The sequence below is a fragment of the Nyctibius grandis genome, chromosome 33, assembly GCF_013368605.1.
Source record: "Nyctibius grandis isolate bNycGra1 chromosome 33, bNycGra1.pri, whole genome shotgun sequence".
NCBI lineage: Eukaryota > Metazoa > Chordata > Aves > Nyctibiiformes > Nyctibiidae > Nyctibius > Nyctibius grandis.
In genome coordinates, this window is record NC_090690.1 from 3,431,707 (window position 1) to 3,451,263 (window position 19,557).

General features: G+C 42.7%; 1 protein-coding gene across 1 annotated transcript in view; it reads left to right on the forward strand.

Annotated features, from left to right (window-relative positions):
* Positions 1 to 3,174: 3,174 nt before the first annotated feature.
* LRRTM4 (leucine rich repeat transmembrane neuronal 4) overlaps positions 3,175 to 19,557 on the forward strand; it is a 193,226-nt gene continuing 176,843 nt past the window's right edge. The window contains exons 1-2 of the mRNA XM_068421297.1: positions 3,175 to 3,277; positions 12,134 to 13,680. Of these exons, the coding sequence (XP_068277398.1) occupies positions 3,175 to 3,277; positions 12,134 to 13,680 (1,650 nt within the window). The remainder of the gene's footprint in view (positions 3,278 to 12,133; positions 13,681 to 19,557) is intronic.

The window sequence follows — 19,557 nt, forward strand, 5'->3', positions numbered from 1 at the left end:
TCTGATTTGATCTGGTTTTCTTTTCACATTTCTAGTTAGCCAAGATGACAGTCGTCATGTTTACCTGAAAGGCATAATTAATCTGAAGTTAATTGAGTAATTCTGTATTTAATCTGTTATAACAGAGAATTCAACTGGCTTCCTGAACCAATCAATTTTTCTCTCTCTCTCACATATTGTTTTTCAGGATGGATTTGGTCTTTGTTGTTGGTTTTTAAGTGTTGTCCAAATGCACTTTTGTTTCATCTGCAGCAGATACAGACAGCTCCCTCCTTCACCGCTGCAGGGAGGATAGCGTGTACATTTCTAAAACAGTTCCTAAGGCTTTGTGTTAGTCTATCCCTTTTCATTGTTGGGATTAAAAAAACCCGTGTTGTAAAAGTCCAGCAAATATCTTTTCACCACCATTTAATGGGCTTGGTTCCTAAACAATTGCAATTGATTTTTGTTTGCTCTTGCAAACACAAATTATCCCGTAATCATCTTCGCCTTCCAGCCATGCTTACATTGACCTGTTTGTGTTTTAAAGTGAGAAAATGCAGACATTGTCATGAACATAAGAAAGGTTAGAGGCAAATAAAAGGTGACTTTTTTTCCTGGTTGGCAGGATGTGCGTCCACTTCTATTAATTGTCACCCTTAGAGCTTATTTAGTATAATGAGTTGAGGTAAATTTCGACATTAACAAAATGGTCTTTATTTTTGCTTTTGCTTGTGGTTTCTGCTAAATGGCTATTTCAGGGTTCATCAGTGCCAGTCTCAGACTGTGTGATTGCTTGCTTTTACTCAAAACGAGTACACGCAGCAGAATACTAAAGGGGACAGTATCTTTCAACTACAATACATTTCTTTACAAGCAAGCTTTGTGGCTTAGTGCAATCTAAGTCCTGGAGGATGAAATGGTACAGACAATTACCCACCATTTCTGAATAACAGAGCGTTTCCTCTGACAGTCGATAACAGGGGTGAGCGTTGCTGGTACTTTGACTCCCTTTTCTGGCTAATATGTTTTATTTATTAAATGGCTTTATCCCCTTTTTCTGTACTCTTTAGATTTTTATATGGTTCGGATTTCTACTATTTAGTTAGTAAACAGTTACTTTTGGTAATTTGCACTTTACTCTTCTGTCCTACAATGTGTATCTATGCGTATCCTGCGTATTTCTGTAGCATTGTAAATTATCTTTAAGTTGAAAAACTGCTACATTAAGTATCTCTCCTATGCAATGTGTTCAGTTGTTTAATTCAAGTGTAATCCATGCTTGTACAAGAGGCTGCTTTGGTAACTACTCCGAGGAAGTAAGGCTTGATTTTGTGAGGTGCTGAGTGCCCTTGATGTCAGTCGGTTTTGAGGATGCTCAGCCTTTGGAGAGAGCGCCCTGGACAAGGCTTTAACCTCGCTGATGATAGCTGTAACAATGAGAAGTGGCGAGGCAAACTTTTCACAGAATCATAGAATAGCTTTGGTTTGAAAGGACCTTTAAGATCATCGAGTCCAACCACTAACCTAACACAACCAAGTCCACCATTAAACCATATCCCTGAGCACCCCAGTAAGCAGTACTCTGGAGCCTGGTATGGTTTCATACCCTTAGTGAGGTTTTGCTTTGGGTGGAAGCCTCTAAGCTGCTCTACAGTCTGTGGAAAAAAATGAATAGCACCATTCTTCCGTAGCCAGAAAAATTTGTAGTAGGACACCTACGAGTGCTGTGAACGCATGAAAATTAGTGGTGTTAAGGCTTGGATCAGCAGGTATACCTGCCGTGATGACGTCAATGGGTACAGAGAGAGCAGGATCAGAAAGTTTTCATACCACAAAACCTTCAGCTGTCGTTCCACCCCGCTGTATGAGAAGGGAAGAGAAGTTAATGATGCAGGAAGAATGGCCAGCAGCAGCAGCAGCTGGATCCCAGTGGCTTCTACTAATATTTTCAGAAGGGGAACAGCTACAGGCTGCCATTCTCAATCTTTCCTGCAGAAATCAAGGAATAAAGAAAGAAATTACCTTTGTACAGATTCCAAATGACCATCTGGGTGATGAATCTGCTAAGTAGATTGGAAACTTCCTATGAACAGGGTTTGAGGAGCATAAGAAGTAGGGTGACAAGGGGAAAAATTTAAAAAAGCCTTTCTGGATTGCACATGAAATGAAAACCATAGCAAGGATTAATGCTTATGGTATTCCAGGTTGTATATGTCAGATGGAATTAACACTGATTATAAAATTCCTGGTTTTGGGGTACTTCCTGTTTTGAACACACTTGCATAGAGGTCCAATTAAATACCAAATTAAAATCCGTTGGAATCTTTCACTTAAATGAGAATTAAATGTTGCCAGTATCTGAGGAGTTCATTTGTTGTTCATTCACCCATCTGGTCATTCAGAGTTCTGGAAGAACAGTTTCATTCTTCTGCATTTAATGTAGTCCAGGATTAGGGAACTTGACTGTATCCTACTGGGATTTTGTTGTTTGGTCACAACTTGGAGAGCTTGGTTGGACTACAAGGAGGGTGGTCATGGCTAAGCCATGGGTGGAATCCGAAACGGTGCTGGTTCAGTTCAACATCTTGTAGAGCTATTTTGTGAGACTTGGGGCATGCCAATCTTTTGAAGTTTCAGTTCTTCATCTGTCAGATGGGGAGACAGTCACGTTCTCTGCAGCTTTGTTTAGCTGCTAAGTTCTCTGTTAACTGCGTATGTGACACCATGCGTAGAGGCAGGGGAACAGCATTGCTGATTGTATATGCTGCATTAAAATCGACAATACTTCAACAGTGTAGAAACACATTCAGGAATCCAGAAAGGGTTTTATTGTACACTGGTTTTAATGTACCAGCCAAATGGCAGTGGTCATGAGTAGTTGACAATTAAACACTTAGCATATGAAAAGTTGAAGATGAGAACTTGGGTGTATACATTGCCATCAATAATTCACAGGACATTAGAGCCTCAATGTCAGAAGTTGTACCTCTGCACAGGATGACAGTATATTAATGAAGTTGCTCCAGCCATTACACTCCAATTGCTAATTTATTCATAGTTTACTAGCAGCGGAGAGAGAGGGGGAAAGGAAAACCCAAGGTCTGAGTTCAGTAGCCCTTGAAACAGAGATGCATGCTAGCTTTATTTGCAGCATTTGATTTCTGAGTCGTGTATCTACTTCAGCCTCGGTGAATGAGACCAGATGAAAAGGAAGCAAGTGAATACAGCCCAGATGAATTGACTCGAAGTAGGCCTTATCACCAAATCATTCCACTCGACCTGAATGTTAACAGAAGTAAGAGAATCATGTTCAAGACTGATATGGTGAAACATGTTCTTATTTCCCTAAAATCCCACCCAGAGTTTGTAGCGTTTAGTCCTGTGATTTGAATTGTTGTTGTTGGATGGTTCACATACCTCTGTACTGAAGACTTATCCCTACACACATGTTCACCATGAGTTAAAATGTATTAATGAGATAAAGATATGCCAAAATACTGACCCGTTATTCTCGCTGCTCTATAAGCAGAGAAATGAGGCATGGTCACTTCTTTTTCCAGTCCGTTTAGCTGTGCTAGTGCACGTCTTACAGAGCATGGCTGTGTCATCAAAGAGGCCGGGTGTCATGTTTACAGGATTGTGACAACTCTTCATAGCAGAAAAACCCAGAAGGTTTAGGAGTCTTTGTGGGTCAGAAACTGCCGAAGCAGATTTGGGATGGATTTGGCTCAGGCTGTCACTCAAATAGAAGGCAAGATACCTTCAAGGATTGGGCCACTAGTCTCTTCTTGTCCCGGTCCCTTCTCTGTCGGTAGGCAGGGTTGTTTGCAGAATGTATATTCAAGATTGGTGGGTGCCACATGGTGGGAGGTGGGAGTGGGAATGGTGAGGGACTATAAATGCCAAAGATTATCCATCTGAGAGATAAAGCCCCAGGATTTAGCTAAATAGAAATTTACTTTGGTACGTAACAGATGTCCAGATGTCCTGAGGGATGAATTAATTTATTTAAATCCTATCTGTTTTAATGAAACACTTTTTAAAAGCTGGAATGAAACCTGACTGAAATGCCCACTGAAATTTCTGCCAACACCCAGCTGCTTGACAAGGGTGGTCTAACAAACGTGCTTCAAGGTATTACCAATGGTTAGTCAATACTTCAAGTACTACGTTCTTGTTTAACTGCCTCCTCTTCCTCTACTGAAAATTCTTGGCTCCGCCTTCTAGTCCTGCCTTTTCTTGCTGGATTTCTGTTGCATTTCCCAGCATTTGAATGGTCTTAAAAATCCCCCTTCCAGCTGCCTGGAACCTCTGGGACTGTTCTTATTGCTGGTGTGTCGTGCCGTTGACAGAGGAACCACTTGCTGTAGCACCCGTGAGGGAACATACATCCTGCTGTAAGCACAGCACAGGGCTGGAGTTTCCCATTTCATTGCAGCCAAATACAACAAGGAGGAAAGCAGAAGTTGTTTAATCTGGAGCTCATCAGCACAGTTTCGTGTTGCATTTAGTTACTCTGTGTGTTTGCACGTGTGTGCACGTGTTATCTTTTTGGTAGGCAAGCTTTTCTTGTGTTTGTTGACAGTTGCAATGAGAGTTGATATTGTACCCATGATACCACTCATTGATTACCTTCTCACTGCTCAATCAGGTCCTCGATGAGTTGTTATTTGACAAACAACAGTGATCTGAATTAAAAAAAATAAAAAGAAAAAAGCTTTTGTAATCTCAGCTGACGTTTATCTAGCGGACTTGTGTATGGGCAGAACCCCCCAGTTTACCACCAGGATACACCGATATGGCACTCCAGTGATCACGCTGGGAGGATATTTCATCTAGTTAAAATTTTACAGCATATAAGTCATTGTGATAATTCCTCTGAAACGGAAGGATGCGAGCATGTATATCTATTTAATTTCCTTTGCTTTTCTGAAGTAAAACCAATTACTAATAGTTCATGTTCTAGTTTCCTACTGTCTGCCAAGGACAGGCTTCTACTTACTCCGGAAAAACGTTGTCAGCATTTTGTTTTCCACTTTGTCCGGTGCACCACACACCCAGCTAACGTGGAGGGTGGTTGAACTGTTGTGGTTGCAACCATCTTTTCATTTCAGTCTCCCAAATGTTGACAGGGGTAAACATCTTAAGTATCTTTTGGCTATATCATGCTGCCAGCAAATTCTGATATATGATCCTGCAAACTATTTGTTAGAGGTGTAAACTAAGGAATTGGCATTTGGATAGAAAAGCAGGGCTTGCATTTGAGTAGGAGTTATGTTCTAGTTAATCTTAGGATATGAAATATCTGTATTGTTGGGCTGCCTGTTTATTTTTGGATTGGGTTTGCTAAGGCTGTTAGATGCTTTAAAAGCAATTAGAGCTGAGATTAGACATTTGTCACTAAGCCGATAAATTTATAAATAAAAATAGTTAATAGATGTCTGAGAAGACTTTAAATAAAACCTTAATTAAATGAAGAGGAAATGCATCATGGTGAAGATGATATGCCTGTGAGAAAAATGGTCTGGAAAAAAGCTGGAGAGCATCTAAAACCAGGATTTGGGCTAGTGTAGAGTCCAGCTTTTCCTGGAGCGTTACCTGCCACCTTGGATGAGGGGCAGAGACTGAAGCTGGGATCACCACAGCTGAGACAGTCACATTCTACGCTTTGAGTTGTATCAACCTTTGTACTTCTACTAAAGAGCAAAAATGATTTAGTTAGAGGCTGTATCGGAGTTGTCCGTGGTTGCGCATCGGGGGATCTGTCCTACATGTTGGCGGGTTACGTTAGCACCTGATAGAGAATGGAGATGTTGGGAGCAAAGGCTTATGTGTGACCGCTGTGATTGATGTAAGATTGAAGCTGGTCAGGGGAAGACACTGGTGCAGGGCTCGTGCTGAATACAGGCTCTTCAAAGAGCTCGGACTCTTCAAACTCTTCAGCAGCGCAGGTTGTTATACACAGCAGCAGCTTGCACGGGAACTGGGTGGCTCTTCCATCCTTCGTGGATTTCAAATAAAGGCCACTCGTCTTTATGAAATGGACATCATCGCAGAAATTATGGCTCTGTTGTGGAAGTATTTTGGGGTGGATTCTTGTTTTGTATTCTGTCTGGGTGACTGTAATTGTTCTTTTTGTGCCTGAAACCTCTAAATCTATCCAAGAAGTGTAAATGATTTTGTAAAGCCTTGAAAATGCAACTCGAATACAACCTAATGGCTGAGTAGATCAAGGGGAAAGATAAAGTGCTATTTGCTACGTGCGTCATGAGCCTTGTAAACTTGGATCTGGCAATACCATGGACAGCCCAAGCACCTCTCAAGTTTGCTTATGTTTCTCATGTCTTTCTCACTAAGGAGTATTTTGAATAGACTGTGCAGGAGCAGTGCAAAGGTCGAGGTCTCCGTAGGCAGAAAATAAGAAACTGGCCAAAGAGCATCAGCTCATTTCCTTCCAGCAGTAGTTCTACACTGATGCTACTAGGAGAATTACTCAGGGCTGTAAATCTCCAGTAACTGAACAGCTGGTACTACAGGAAAGCGTAGATATGTTCTTCTCTTCCTTACAAGCAGGTTGTGAGGGCTGTTTGTGGTGGTACATCTTGCAAAGCCGGCGTACTATGTAAGTACTAGTTACTGTTGGTAATTTTGAAGTATTTGTGCATGGAAACCAATTGGTAGGCTGAAAGGCTCAGGGCTAAAATTCCAAGCACACCTGACAGTGTGTGTGTGTATATATCTACACTTGACATACATATAAAATAATCACAACTGTTAGTATTGATCAAAAACTTAATTAGACATGTACAGATCCATGGTCCTGGAAGAGAAACTGTAGATCCCGTGGCACACAGACTTATTAGTATGGATAATTTATCTGGGTAACGCGTGGTTGGGTGGCAGGAAGCTTTGCCAGTTGGATGAGGACCAGCTGAGCACTTAGAACATTTCAGGTTTCTCTCAGCTCTGTGCAGGGATCTTGTACCTCTCGCTGCTCTGAAGGAATGGAACAAAACCACAAACAGGCGTTTGCATCCTCCTTTCTTCTGTGAGGTTTTTACCTTTTAGAGTCACTGATTTAGACTGATTAAAACTTTCCCATTTCTTCCTCCTTGGCAAATGTTCAAATGGTTTTGTTTTCTATTTTGTCAGAATTTTTTTTTTTTAAATAAAAGAGAAGGGAGTGGCATTTATGCTGTTGAGTGAAAGCTCACTTGGTTTTAGCTCAGGTACTAAAGTTTTCTGGTCTGGGATTTGTGAAATTTTCCATTAGGGTATCACAGGATTCTTGTGAAAACAAAATTATTTAAAGCTTTTTGTAGGACTGTGGGGATTTTGAGTCTCAATAAGTGTATGGCAGTAGGACAGCTTATGACAGTGCTGCTTCAGCTCTCATCGGATCAAAGGATCCAGGAAAAGACATCCCCTGAAAATGGGTACGGTTTCTTTAGGCATCACTCTCCTCAGTTCACTCTCGGATCTGGCAGAGTTTCAAATGGACTCTTCCTGGAGAATTATCAATACGGGGTATAATAACTGCACACTTTAGCTTTTACCTTTATTAGGAGGTTCTATCATGAATAAATATGAATGCTAGCTAGAGTGATGCTGACTGTAATGCAGATGTAGTTAATAGAGAGATGGAAAAAAGTACTTTCAACATCATTTATGATAATTAAGTTCTGAATCTTGTTTGAGGGAGGTGTGTGTATTGCTGGCCAATTCAGAATAAAAATGGTGATTAATTATGATTTTTTCTTACTCAGATCAATCTCTGATCTATAGATAGCGATGAATTCTCAGAACAGGACAAACAAGCTTTGAGATGTTGCAGTCTGGATGCAGATATAGGGGACGAAAAGTTGGCTTCTATGGATTGTTTTGTGGATTTTTTTTTTATTCTTCTTTAAATTGAGTTGAACTACTTTGCCCATTCTCTGTCCCAACCTTTGTGCTCCGATGGAGATCCTGCAAGGGACCAGGTGCTGGGGCTGGGCAGGGGTGGCTTCATTTGGAATGGATTGCAGGGGCAAGCAACCGTCTTTGTATCTGAGCCAGGAATAAGGAACTAAAATAAAAGAGCTCAGAATCTGGCCTTGAGTTTCATGCGATTTTCATTTTTGTTATAGAGTGGAATTATGAGTTGTAGTACAGAGAAACCTCAGGAGATATGGGCTGTAAAATGCTCAGCAGGGCGCTCTTTAGTCATAAGCAGAAATATTTAAAAAATATTTTTAAAAATAAATAACATAATGATTAGCCCATGACACACTTTTTGTAAAGTACTGCCATCATTTTGGCATCTAAACTCAAGATCTGGGTGGGGAATTGTTTTCAAAATACCTACGTAGCACAGGAGAGGACGGAGCAACTGGACAGACAGCGCAAATATATAAACTTTAGGAGCCCAGGTTAAAAATCTTAGGGAGCAGCACAGTGCTGCCCTCTGAGAAGGCTGAGCTTGCTTTGAAACCAAACCTGGTCCCTTTGTGTTTGTGCGGGGCTCCACTGAGGCTGATCCTCCCTCCTCCTTCTGGTTACTACAGCTAACCAGCACTAACTCCGAGGGGCTCTGTGGTGCTGCCCTTGCTCCACATCCCTTTGACAGCTTGTTTTAACTGGGTGAGGATGAAGTCAGCCCTCGTAAGCCAGGCAGCCAAATAGCAGGAGGTGAAACACAGTGGAAGTGTCACAGCGTAGATCCCACCGCAGGGGCTGTGGCTGAAGCCTGCTGAGCCCCAGACCAGCGCTGGTGGCTGCGAGAAGTCGCTGCTCTGAAGGGGGGAGAGCTGGGGGGGGAGAGGAGTTTGGGGGAGAAAAGGTGTCACTAATCCTGCAGCTTCAGCCCTGCACTGGTTATCAAACTCAGTGTTGTTCTGACTCAAAAGCACTTAGATTAAAAGGGAAAAACGAAGCTGTTTTCAGTGTGTTTGCATTTGGATTCGGTGCATGCGATTAAATGCCTTTTGCATGGATGATCGGTTTTCTGCCTCCCCCGACCCTTTACCACAACTTTCACTTCTCCTCTGCAAACACTCCTTGTCCTGTTCGCACCCTGTGACGACGGCAAAATAAAAACAGTTTAGAATTTGCCTAAGAAAAACATACAGGTCAGGTGGATTAGAAAAAGATCAGGTTGCCAAATACCCAGGGAAGAGGTGTTTTGTGTAGTGCTTATGCTGGCTGCCAGCAAATCCACAATATAAACATTTAATAATCTAGGGAAGGCACAGGGGTCCGGGGAGGGATGATGGTGGGCAAGGCAATGCTGTGTCTTTAATTTTCTTTTCTGAAGGAGGAAAGTCTGCATAGCAATGCCAGGCTCGCTGGTTCGTGCTGTTCTCTCCAGTGGAGGGCACTCGGTGTATCACAAACCAGCCCATTAGCACCAACAAGCTCCAAAGCATCATCACTCTCTGGAAAGCCCTCGGAATTAGACAGGAGCTGCCTCTCAGCACAGCTACAAAACACTTTAAACCTGACCAGCTAAATGGATAAACCTAGCCTGCATAGCTTTTAAACTGGGGGTGTTACACAGCACGGGAGGCCTGGCTGCCTGAGGACTGGGAGGCTGGAGGATGGATTGCTGTGTCTGGGGATGGCACAAGGCAGCAGAATGAGAAGCGTTAGGTACCGGGAAAGATTTTTTTATTTCTCCTGGAGAAGTTGGTTTACCTTCGTGGTCTGCTCTAGCTTTTCCTTAAAGCCACTTAATGCTGCTGGTTCTCTGATGACTTACACAATGGCTCTCAGAGCTTAGAGTCCCTCCCTACCCCCCCCACACTCCCCCCATCCTTCGTCCTGTCTTCCCCACCCCCAACCCCTTCCCTATCCTTTCCCTTCCTCATCCCCCAAATTCTTGCTTGTCCTCTCTAGGGAACTTTGTGTGGGTTACGGGCATGCACGCCGGATGGCGGTGATGTGAGTGGCAGCCCTGCTGTGACATGAAGATTCTGATGGTTTAAAGAAAAGAGACCGGTTTGTAAAAGAGAGGGAGAGGGAAAGCAAAAAAAAAAAGGGAAGAGAGAGAAGACAACAGCTGGAGAAAGGCAAAGGAGGACGTTTGTTGATGACAAAAGGATGGGTAAGTGAACTTTTCTTGTTTGTTAGCACAGCTGCAGCTGTAGGGTATATTTTTCAGTTGGATTATTAGCTGTTCAAGAGGGGGAAGCAGTCTAAACAGCAGCAGTGCATTCCTTTGCCAGGTGACTCACTGTACTTGCTATTGTATTTTTAGACCGTGTATTCCCCCCCCTTCCCCACACACACACCTTTCCTCCTGCAGTGGTTTTATATGTAATTAATCTGTAAATGCATGCACCAAGCTAAGGACTGTAGAGAGTACGTTCGCTGTCTGTGCAACCCACCCACACACCTGCACACGTATAGATAAGTCCATGTATGCAGGAGGCACGCTCACACCAAATTTCTTCTGGGTTTATATTCCTATTCGATGAGCCTGGAGTGGTATTATTCAGGCTGTCAGAAAGGACTGTTAACACTTTGTGGTATGCGGGAAGCGAAGGGGAGGGGGGGATTTTATTGTATAGGTGGTTTTGAAAAGGCTTGTTTGGTCTTTGAAAAGATACCTCTGATATTGCTGCTAGATTTCCAGCAGTCATTTGCCAGTCTTATTATTTCAAGTGTGACAGGTTTATTTCCCTCCCTCCTTCCCCCCAACCCCCAAGTCTGTAACAGCCAGAAATATTTCTAGCTGGCTGCTGCTGACACATAGGCTGTAGCAAAAGATGAGGATTTAAATTAAAAATCTAACCATTAAAGTGAAAGGCAGAGAGACAGAGTCAGGGGCATTTTAGATTAGGAATTATTTTGCAGATTGCCCCTTGGTTTAAAATTGGATTAAGTGACTGCAGCACAGGGTTGGTTTTGTGTGTGTGACAAATAATGAAGTAATTATTTATCGAGGAGATATCAGCCCTTAAAATATTCCCTGATGGAAGAATGCATTTTAATTCTTAGCAAGATTGCAACTCTGGGCAGAGGCACCAGTCCTAAAATTATTACAGGCTAAGGAAAGCGTGCGTATGTATGTTGGGTTTTCTGACAACCCCTCCACCCCCTTTCATAATTATTCAAAGAATGTGGAAATGTGGCTGTCTTCACGTAACAGCATTGCTACTATGTGATAAATGTGACATCTCAAATGGAAAATCTCAAAATCAGTATTGCTGTGGAAGGGAGAGGGGAGTTGAAATACAAATAAACCCCTTTAAACTTTCTGTGTTTTGCTGCTCCTAAGGCAGTGTTTATTTGTAAGTATTTGTGTGTGTGTTTTCATAGAGTATATAACATATATGCAAAATAATAAATGCTCAGGTATTCACAGCTATGTGTAGATAACTTTAATGTGTGTTAAGACTGATTAATTTAAAAAAAAATATGTCTTCTACCATTATCTTGGCTTTGAGGTCCCATACTAGTGTTACGTGGTATGCTTCTCTATATGGTTGTACTTTGTTTCTGTGCATCTATTTATATATTTTAGGTACCTAAAAATAATGAGTAAACCTACTTAAACCTACTTTTAGAAACAAATCAGTGCAAAAAGCAAAGCCTTTACTTACTGCTTAATTTTACAATTAATACCCATTTTAAAGATGAAACTTTATGCTAAGTAGATTTCTCACTTTTTGCAGTAATTTTTGGAGGAACTGGACTTGCAATTGCTTGTATTAAAGAACATGTTTAGCAGCACGTAAATACCAGCAGCTTTGGCTCATTTCCTTTCCAGCACCATGGAGCATTCAGCACAGTGACTTGACAAATATGTTTATTGTTAAAACCTCAGCATCTAGCGATAAGGATATACCAGTTACATTGAGAGATGATGTACAGGAGAAAAGCGAATAGAGAACAGGCTCTTGGTCCTTCGAAGGGATCATAAATCACACAAAAGTAATTGAATAACAAGAGTAGTACTGGTGATGGTTCGAGGAGAGATGGCAAGGCAGAAACTCAAAGGAACAGGCATTTACACAACAAAAAGTGCAAGACAGGAGGCAAACAGGTTGTCTTCAAAATCCACTGCTTCACTACTGCTTTATTAGAAACCCCATTGACGTTCGTAATCTGTTGGCGATTTATTTTAATAGCTTTCCAATGTACGTTTGTTTTCTTTTTAATATTGTAGGTTTCCATTTAATTAAGCAGCTGAGAGGCATGAGTGTGGTGTTAGTGCTACTTCCCATGGTGCTGTTTGTGGTGCTTGCGGGGGCTCAGCGAGCTTGCCCCAAGAACTGCAGATGCGATGGCAAGATTGTGTACTGTGAATCTCATGCATTCAGAGACATCCCTCAGAATATTTCTGGAGGGTCTCAAGGCTTATCGTTACGGTACAACAGCATTCAGAAGCTTAAATCGAATCAGTTTGCGGGCCTGAATCAGCTCATATGGCTTTATCTTGACCATAATTACATCAGCGCCGTGGATGAGGATGCATTTCAGGGGATCCGCAGGCTGAAGGAATTAATTCTAAGCTCCAACAAAATTACCCATCTGCACAACAAGACGTTTCACCCGGTCCCCAACCTCCGCAATCTGGACCTCTCTTACAACAAGTTGCAGGTGTTGCAGTCCGAGCAGTTCAAGGGCCTCCGTAAACTCTTGATCTTGCATTTGCGGTCTAACTCCCTGAAAACCGTGCCCATCCGAGTTTTCCAGGACTGCCGAAACCTTGACTTTCTGGATTTGGGCTACAACCGCCTGCGGAGCTTATCCCGTAACGCTTTCGCCGGCCTTTTGAAGTTGACAGAGCTCCACTTGGAGCACAACCAGTTTTCTAAGATCAATTTTGCCCACTTTCCACGCCTCTTCAACCTTCGCTCGATTTATTTGCAGTGGAATAGGATCCGGTCGATTAGCCAAGGGTTAACGTGGACTTGGAGTTCCTTGCACAACTTGGATTTATCAGGAAATGACATTACAGGGGTAGAGCCTGGGACCTTCCAGTGCCTCCCCAACCTGCAAAAGCTGAACCTGGATTCCAACAAACTCACCAACATCTCTCAGGAGACCATCAATACGTGGATCTCGCTCATCTCCATCACCCTGTCTGGAAATATGTGGGAATGTACTCGAAGCATTTGCCCTCTGTTTACTTGGCTTAAGAATTTCAAAGGAAATAAAGAAAGCACGATGATATGTGCAGGCCCTAAACATATCCAGGGTGAAAAAGTGAACGATGCCGTGGAAACATATAATATCTGTGCTGAAATCCAGGTAGTGGTTACTGAACGATCGTACCAGGCACCCAAAACCCCCCCGAGACCCGTCTTCATTCCTAAACCCACCGTTTCCAAACTGGAAAGCAATCAGCCAACATCTGTCATGCCAAGCCCTTCTGCAGACCTCCCGACACCCGGAGTGGAACCAGAGTACGAGCACGTTTCCTTCCACAAAATAATCGCTGGGAGCGTGGCCCTCTTTCTTTCCGTGGCCATGATTTTGTTGGTTATCTACGTGTCGTGGAAGCGCTACCCGGCCAGCATGAAACAGCTCCAGCAGCACTCGCTCATGAAGAGGCGCAGGAAAAAGGCCCGTGAGTCTGAAAGGCAAATGAACTCCCCTTTACAGGAGTATTACGTGGACTACAAGCCAACAAACTCTGAGACCATGGATGTATCGGTTAATGGATCTGGGCCCTGCACGTATACCATCTCTGGCTCCAGGGAATGCGAGGTATGAACCATGATCCTCCTAAAACCATTTCAGCTGCTGGGAAGGAGAGGTAAATGTTTTGAAGCTCTTGAGGTGTCTCTAAACACTAGAAAGGTTCATGAGATTTTTTTCTTTTGCTTTTGGGTTTGCTCAGTATGGAAGGTTATCTCATTAAATAACATCAGTCAGGGAAGTGATGGTGATTATTTTGAATAATTCAAACTTATAAAAAAAAATAGATCAAGTTGAAGTAAACAACTGGGATAAAGGCATCTGGAGTGTTATTCTCCTCCATTTTATTAGCAGTGGCTACAGGAGAGTCCCATTTTTAATGTACTGGTAGAAACAGAGGGGTTGAAGAACCTTTTCTGTTTTAAAAATAAATATGAAAACCTCTTTACTCTAGACCCCACGTCAAATTTTGAAGGATTTATGGCCTGTTTAAAGGTAATGCCAAAGATTTTCTGCATTTTCTCTCTGGTTCAGGAGTAAACCAGGGGACAACAGGGCTGCAGCACAACCTTAATTAGGCACGCACTTGTTGGAGAAGCAGGAACACGAGCTGCCTTCCTGGCTCTTGAACTTGAGCCTTGTAACGGCCCCAAGTCAAACAGTCCATGCGCAAAGAGAGGAGGATTCTTGGGGGGTTTTATTTCATTTTAGTGATCAGTGAAGGCTCAGCTTGAGAGACAACTCTACTGGAGTTAATAGCTTCTCACGCTTAAGGCCCTATTATGATTTTGACTCAGGAACATGGGAAATACAAATAGCAAAAGCTCCCAGTGCTTCTGTAGTCTGTTCTTAGCTTTGGTAAGAGAATACTGGATTTTTTTGTATTGTCAATTACTCTGTTAATGCACACGTAAGAAATGTTTTTACGTGGGAATGCCATTGCTTATTTATACCTGGTAAGAAGGATTTGTGCAGTTACATTTCAGTACTTGCAACTTAATCCTGCATGTGATGTGCTATTAGGGGACCGTGGTTGATTTTGTTTCCTTGGTTGTAGGAATCTGAGAGCGCTCGATGTGCCTGTTGAGATTTATTCCTATCCATTTATGCAAATGGGGTTTGACTGTGGTAGATTTTGACCAATGTCTGACAGCTAAAGCTGAGCAGTGGTGAGCAGGCTCCAGTTCTAGGATGCTGATTTTTTAACAGTGGATGTTTTCACTTTCTGACAATAAGGCATCTTTAAGATGTTTCATGTTTGGCACCTGAAATCCCTAGCTGATTTTGGACCACAGAGATAAGGAGAAGGGAAAACAAAAAGTGTATATTTTGTGGTTGCTTTCTCTGGAGCAAAGTTGTCTTCAAAAAAGAAAACCACCTGTCATACCCTTGTCATTTTTACCAGTATCAGGTGAATGAAGGTTTGCGGTTTTGTATTTTCATTTGAGCAGCACGAGTAGAAAGTAAGTGGTGCTAACAAAGTTACTGTGAATTTTCACTGGCTGTCACAAGGAGCATTAATTTGACCTGAAAGGCTGTCTCCTCTTCATGCTCAAGTTTAACACCACTGAAGTTTCATTAGCTTGAATAAAATGCTGTGTAATTTACACCAAGCTGATTTGGAAGACCGCTGAACCTGCACGCCCTAACTGAAAGTCCATGTGACGAAACCATAATCTGTAACGGAGTTTGGATCGTGATTGGAGTGCACGGAAGATAGGGAATATGTGGTGGTGTTTGGAAGGCTGAAATTCTGATAATTTAGATTATGGCAGATAAAAACTTGAAGAGTCCTCGCAGGTCTAGTGCCGGGAGGTCAATGTGGCGTAGCTGCTTCAAGTTGGTGTCAATTGTTACACACAGCATTAAACACCAGGGGACCCCAGCTCGACGGGTTTCCAGGTGCTGTCGCAGTACCAGAACAATTTTATTCCACCACGCTGTTCAGGTTAAGTTAAGCTGGTGCACAACTTTGCAGAACTCAAACTGTTTATCGTCTTGTCTGTGGGATCCTTGGTTAGGGTGTAAATCGGTGAGACTGTACTGAAGCATGACAGTGCTGTCCCAGGCTGTGATGCTCGGTATTTGCGTGGTGATTTAGTATGTGGTGGCCATCAGTACAGAAGACTTCAGGAGACACAAAACAGCAGATCGTTGAAGGCACATGCAGCAACCATAAGCCCCCACTGAAATACTATCTTCAGCTTGGATTTAACGTTCTTCGTCTCCATAGCTACAAGGTTCCGCTTGTAAAAGGATAGATAGGCACTGTAGAGTACTTAAAAATGGTGAGAAAAAAAATCCTTGTAGTGTCTTCAGCAGTGGAAAGGTTTTATGGTTGGGGAAAAGAAAGAAAATGGAACATCTCAGTATTTACTGATTTACCCAGATGTACGTACTTGTGGGAAAACTGTTATTTTGTACAAGCGAGACACAGGTCAGGCCCATCCTCTTGTAGGTCTGACTTGCTCATTCACTGTCCTCAGACTGAGGTTTCTTCCACAAAAAGGGCTACTTAGAGAGGGGAGAAGAGTGTCTGGTTATCAAAATGAAGGCAGGCAGGTTTTACTGCTTATGAGTTTATTGATTTTACTTTTTTTTGGTAATATTTTTCAAATGATTGTCTGTGCCCCGCACACAGCTCAGGTGTCCAAAAATTGTGTGTCTTTCAGGGAAGAAATAATGGCTTAGTTCCATTTTAACCTGGGAAAGATGCCTGAACATACCCTGTTGCTGGTAGTTGGTGATAATGAATGGTTTCTGAGCGTGGCCTGAGGTCGTGCGAGCATGCCTGTTACGTTCACAGTGATGATTTTGTTTTTAGAAGTGTCCAGCTCATCTCACCCATAAACCACTGGTTTTCCATGGCAGAACTGCTCTTGAAACAACATGCTTCGGTATTTGTGCGGGTTCTTCTTTTCACAGCAGCTACGCATGTGAGCAGGGGTGGTGGTTGTTGTTGGTTTAAGTTCAGTGAGATTTCCAACATCTACCAGAGAACACAGGGTACGAGAGCTGCCCTGGGTTGGGTCCTTACCCCGCAGGCAGGGGAGAGGCAGGTATGGGTTGTATGGCCGCTTTTTCAAGTCCATGCTTTATGAATTATTTCTTGTACTACAGAGAGAGAGCCAGAGTCAGGCTTGCTGTAAATGGGAGCAACTCTTTTGGCATCGGTGGGATTATAATCACTGACACCTGGCCTATGGTATTCTAATTAGTCTGTTGGCAAGGGTTGCTAAAATAACTGGATGCTTATGATTTTGGCTCTCACCATCCAGTTAGCAGACTGCTGCTATCTCATTTTGGTATTTGCTTTGCTTTGTATATGTGTATCTTATTCCTTCTCTCTTTCATATTTATTTGTACATTTGCTGAAGATCTGGGAGCCATAAAAAGCAATTGCATAAACCAAGCTGTAATATGATGTATTTCATACATACCACACACAAAATATCTGTATATAGCACATGATGAAGGTATATGGGGAGAAGGAACAAAAGCGTTTCCTCCTTTTTCTGGAAGGTTGTTCATCTCCTGTTTCTCAGGCTGGCAGTTACAAAACAACCAACCACCAAGCAAACAAGTGAACATCTTTTCTGTGTTAACCGAGCAGAGTTGATGTGAAGCCCTTTGAGAGACGATTGACACAGACCCTGCGAGGTTACTTTTTACGCTTGCTCTTCTCGATGTCTAACCATACCCCAGCACTTGACAAACAAGCCCGCCTGTTCACGAACAAGGACAGCTCTGCTGTGATGCCTGTGTTTCCCATCGGAGTGAAAACACGGGCAGTTGTCTCTGCTATTCAAACATCCTAAATCGGTCACACAAAATTACGTTCGCTTTGAATTCTGCTTCCTCCCCTCTTGCCAGTGGGAAGAAGTAGATTGATAAAGGAATGCAACATACGCAGCCTTGGTGGGCTGCTGTTGACCTCCTCCTTTTGAGCCTAATTTAAAAGGAAATGTTGACATGCCGCTGTTGGTTATTATTTATTTATTAAACACCATCACTGTGTTGTTCTGAACAAGATGCAAAAAGGAAAAAACAAAAGAATCTCCATAGCCCAGATACTGTTTAGTCCGAGGTTCCAGTTCTGCGAGGGTGTTCGTGGCTCTGTAACTCAGCTTGGGAAGGGCTGCCCAGGGGCTAAGCATGAGCTTGTGGGGTATTGCAGCCTCATGAGCAAAATCTCTCAATGATTTGGCAGAATTTTTCTTTTTTTTTCTTTTTAAGAACAGTGGATCGTGTTTCCTTTGGTCCTTTGGTCCATAAAGCCTTATGTTTTTATAAGAAATACTTAGCAAGGACCTCGTGGCAGAGGTGTAAGTTCGTCATAGCTCAGGGGAATGCAAAAGGAAGGTGATTCTACAGGTAGTGCATTACAAAGAGGAGAATATGGGAGGTGATGGGTGAGGAGGATGGGAAGCAGGAATTGTTAATTAGCCTGCTGTCATCATCTGAGGGCCAAAGCCCTGCGGTTGTCTTTCCAGTGACTATTTTGGAATGCTGTAGGATGTAGGACAGGCATTGTTAGTTCAGCTTTCTCAAATCCTTCTGTGCTATGGCTGCCTCTTCCTCCACATCTCTGTGATTATAGATGGACCTTAAATTCTTGCTTGAGTTGTAAACTGAAGGGTGAATCATTCTAATGAAACTGTCATAAACTCTTGTTGGGAGAGCAAGCGAGGGCGAAGCTGATGGTGCTTTTGCTCAGTGCAGTGTATCTGGAAGCAATACATCAGGAGTGGCTCAGAGGTGAATTCTGTTAGGCACAGGGCCAGGGAGAGGGTTGAGGAGAAGGTAAAGCTTAGAAATGTCTTCAGGGTTAGGACCAAAGGTAGAAATTGGTGTTTGTTACCATTCAAAGCCTTCGTTAGCATTGCATACTTGTTATTGCAAGTATAACGTCAGTACACAGAAAGCTGTGCTATAGAAGTGCCAGTGATGTGGCAATAAATGCCCAGGGGCAAATTTTCCTGGGCTCAGCACTCGTAAAGTGTGAGATTTCCCAAAGATGTTACCGAAATGACCGGCTGTATTTCCGGAAGAGCTCAGCCAGCTGTGCATCAGCAGAATTGAGACACTGGTTGTAAATTTGAAAAGGGAGCTGCAGAAGGATGCTGAACGCTTCTGAAAGTCTTACTCAGTCCTTACTCAGTCCTTATTCAAGTGCCTGGGTGAGAGATTAGCTTGTCTGAAATTTGGTCTTGCAATACAGCTGCTGCTGAGACCTTGACCGTGATTTACTCTGAGATAATGCAGATAGTCAGTGGCAAAGGAAGAAGCTGAACCCACATCTCCCAGATTTTCACACAGGTTTGGGAACTTTCCTAACTGCATTTTGGGTGTTACCTTTGTGCCACTGGGCCTCGTCTGGAGGCTGACAGTTAATTGACAGAGCTCTGAAATTGCACTGAGGATTCATAGCCTTAAACGCAGCATCCAGCTGGGAGGGTGACTGATGGACTGTCATCCTCCCTGCCCTCTCATCACCTCTTTTTCTACATCCCCGCATCTTGCCACTTTCTAGAAACTTCATGGTTTGAGTGTTACGCACAGTGAGGACTGCTCAAACGGAGAGGATGCTGCATTGTAAAAGGTTTGTACAAGAGAAAAAAATACTCACATTCCTATTAGAATCGTTGCTCAGGCCCTGTGAAGGATTCCTGCGTTGCTGGAATTGTGACAGATGCAGTTTGCCCTCTCCATCTCTCCCTTCTCTCACCCCTTCTTCTGCTTTTGCTTCAACTCTGTGATGTTCTGCCAGTATTTTAAGGAAGAGAAAAAAATTGATTTTAGTCCATTATGTAGCTCATGGCAGGATGGAGAAGGCTAATGGGAATAGCGGAGAAATCTGTTGAACCTATTGATTTGTTTTTCTTTTAAACACACACACACACAAAAAAAACCCACCCTATATTCTAAAAGGGTAAACAATCTTAT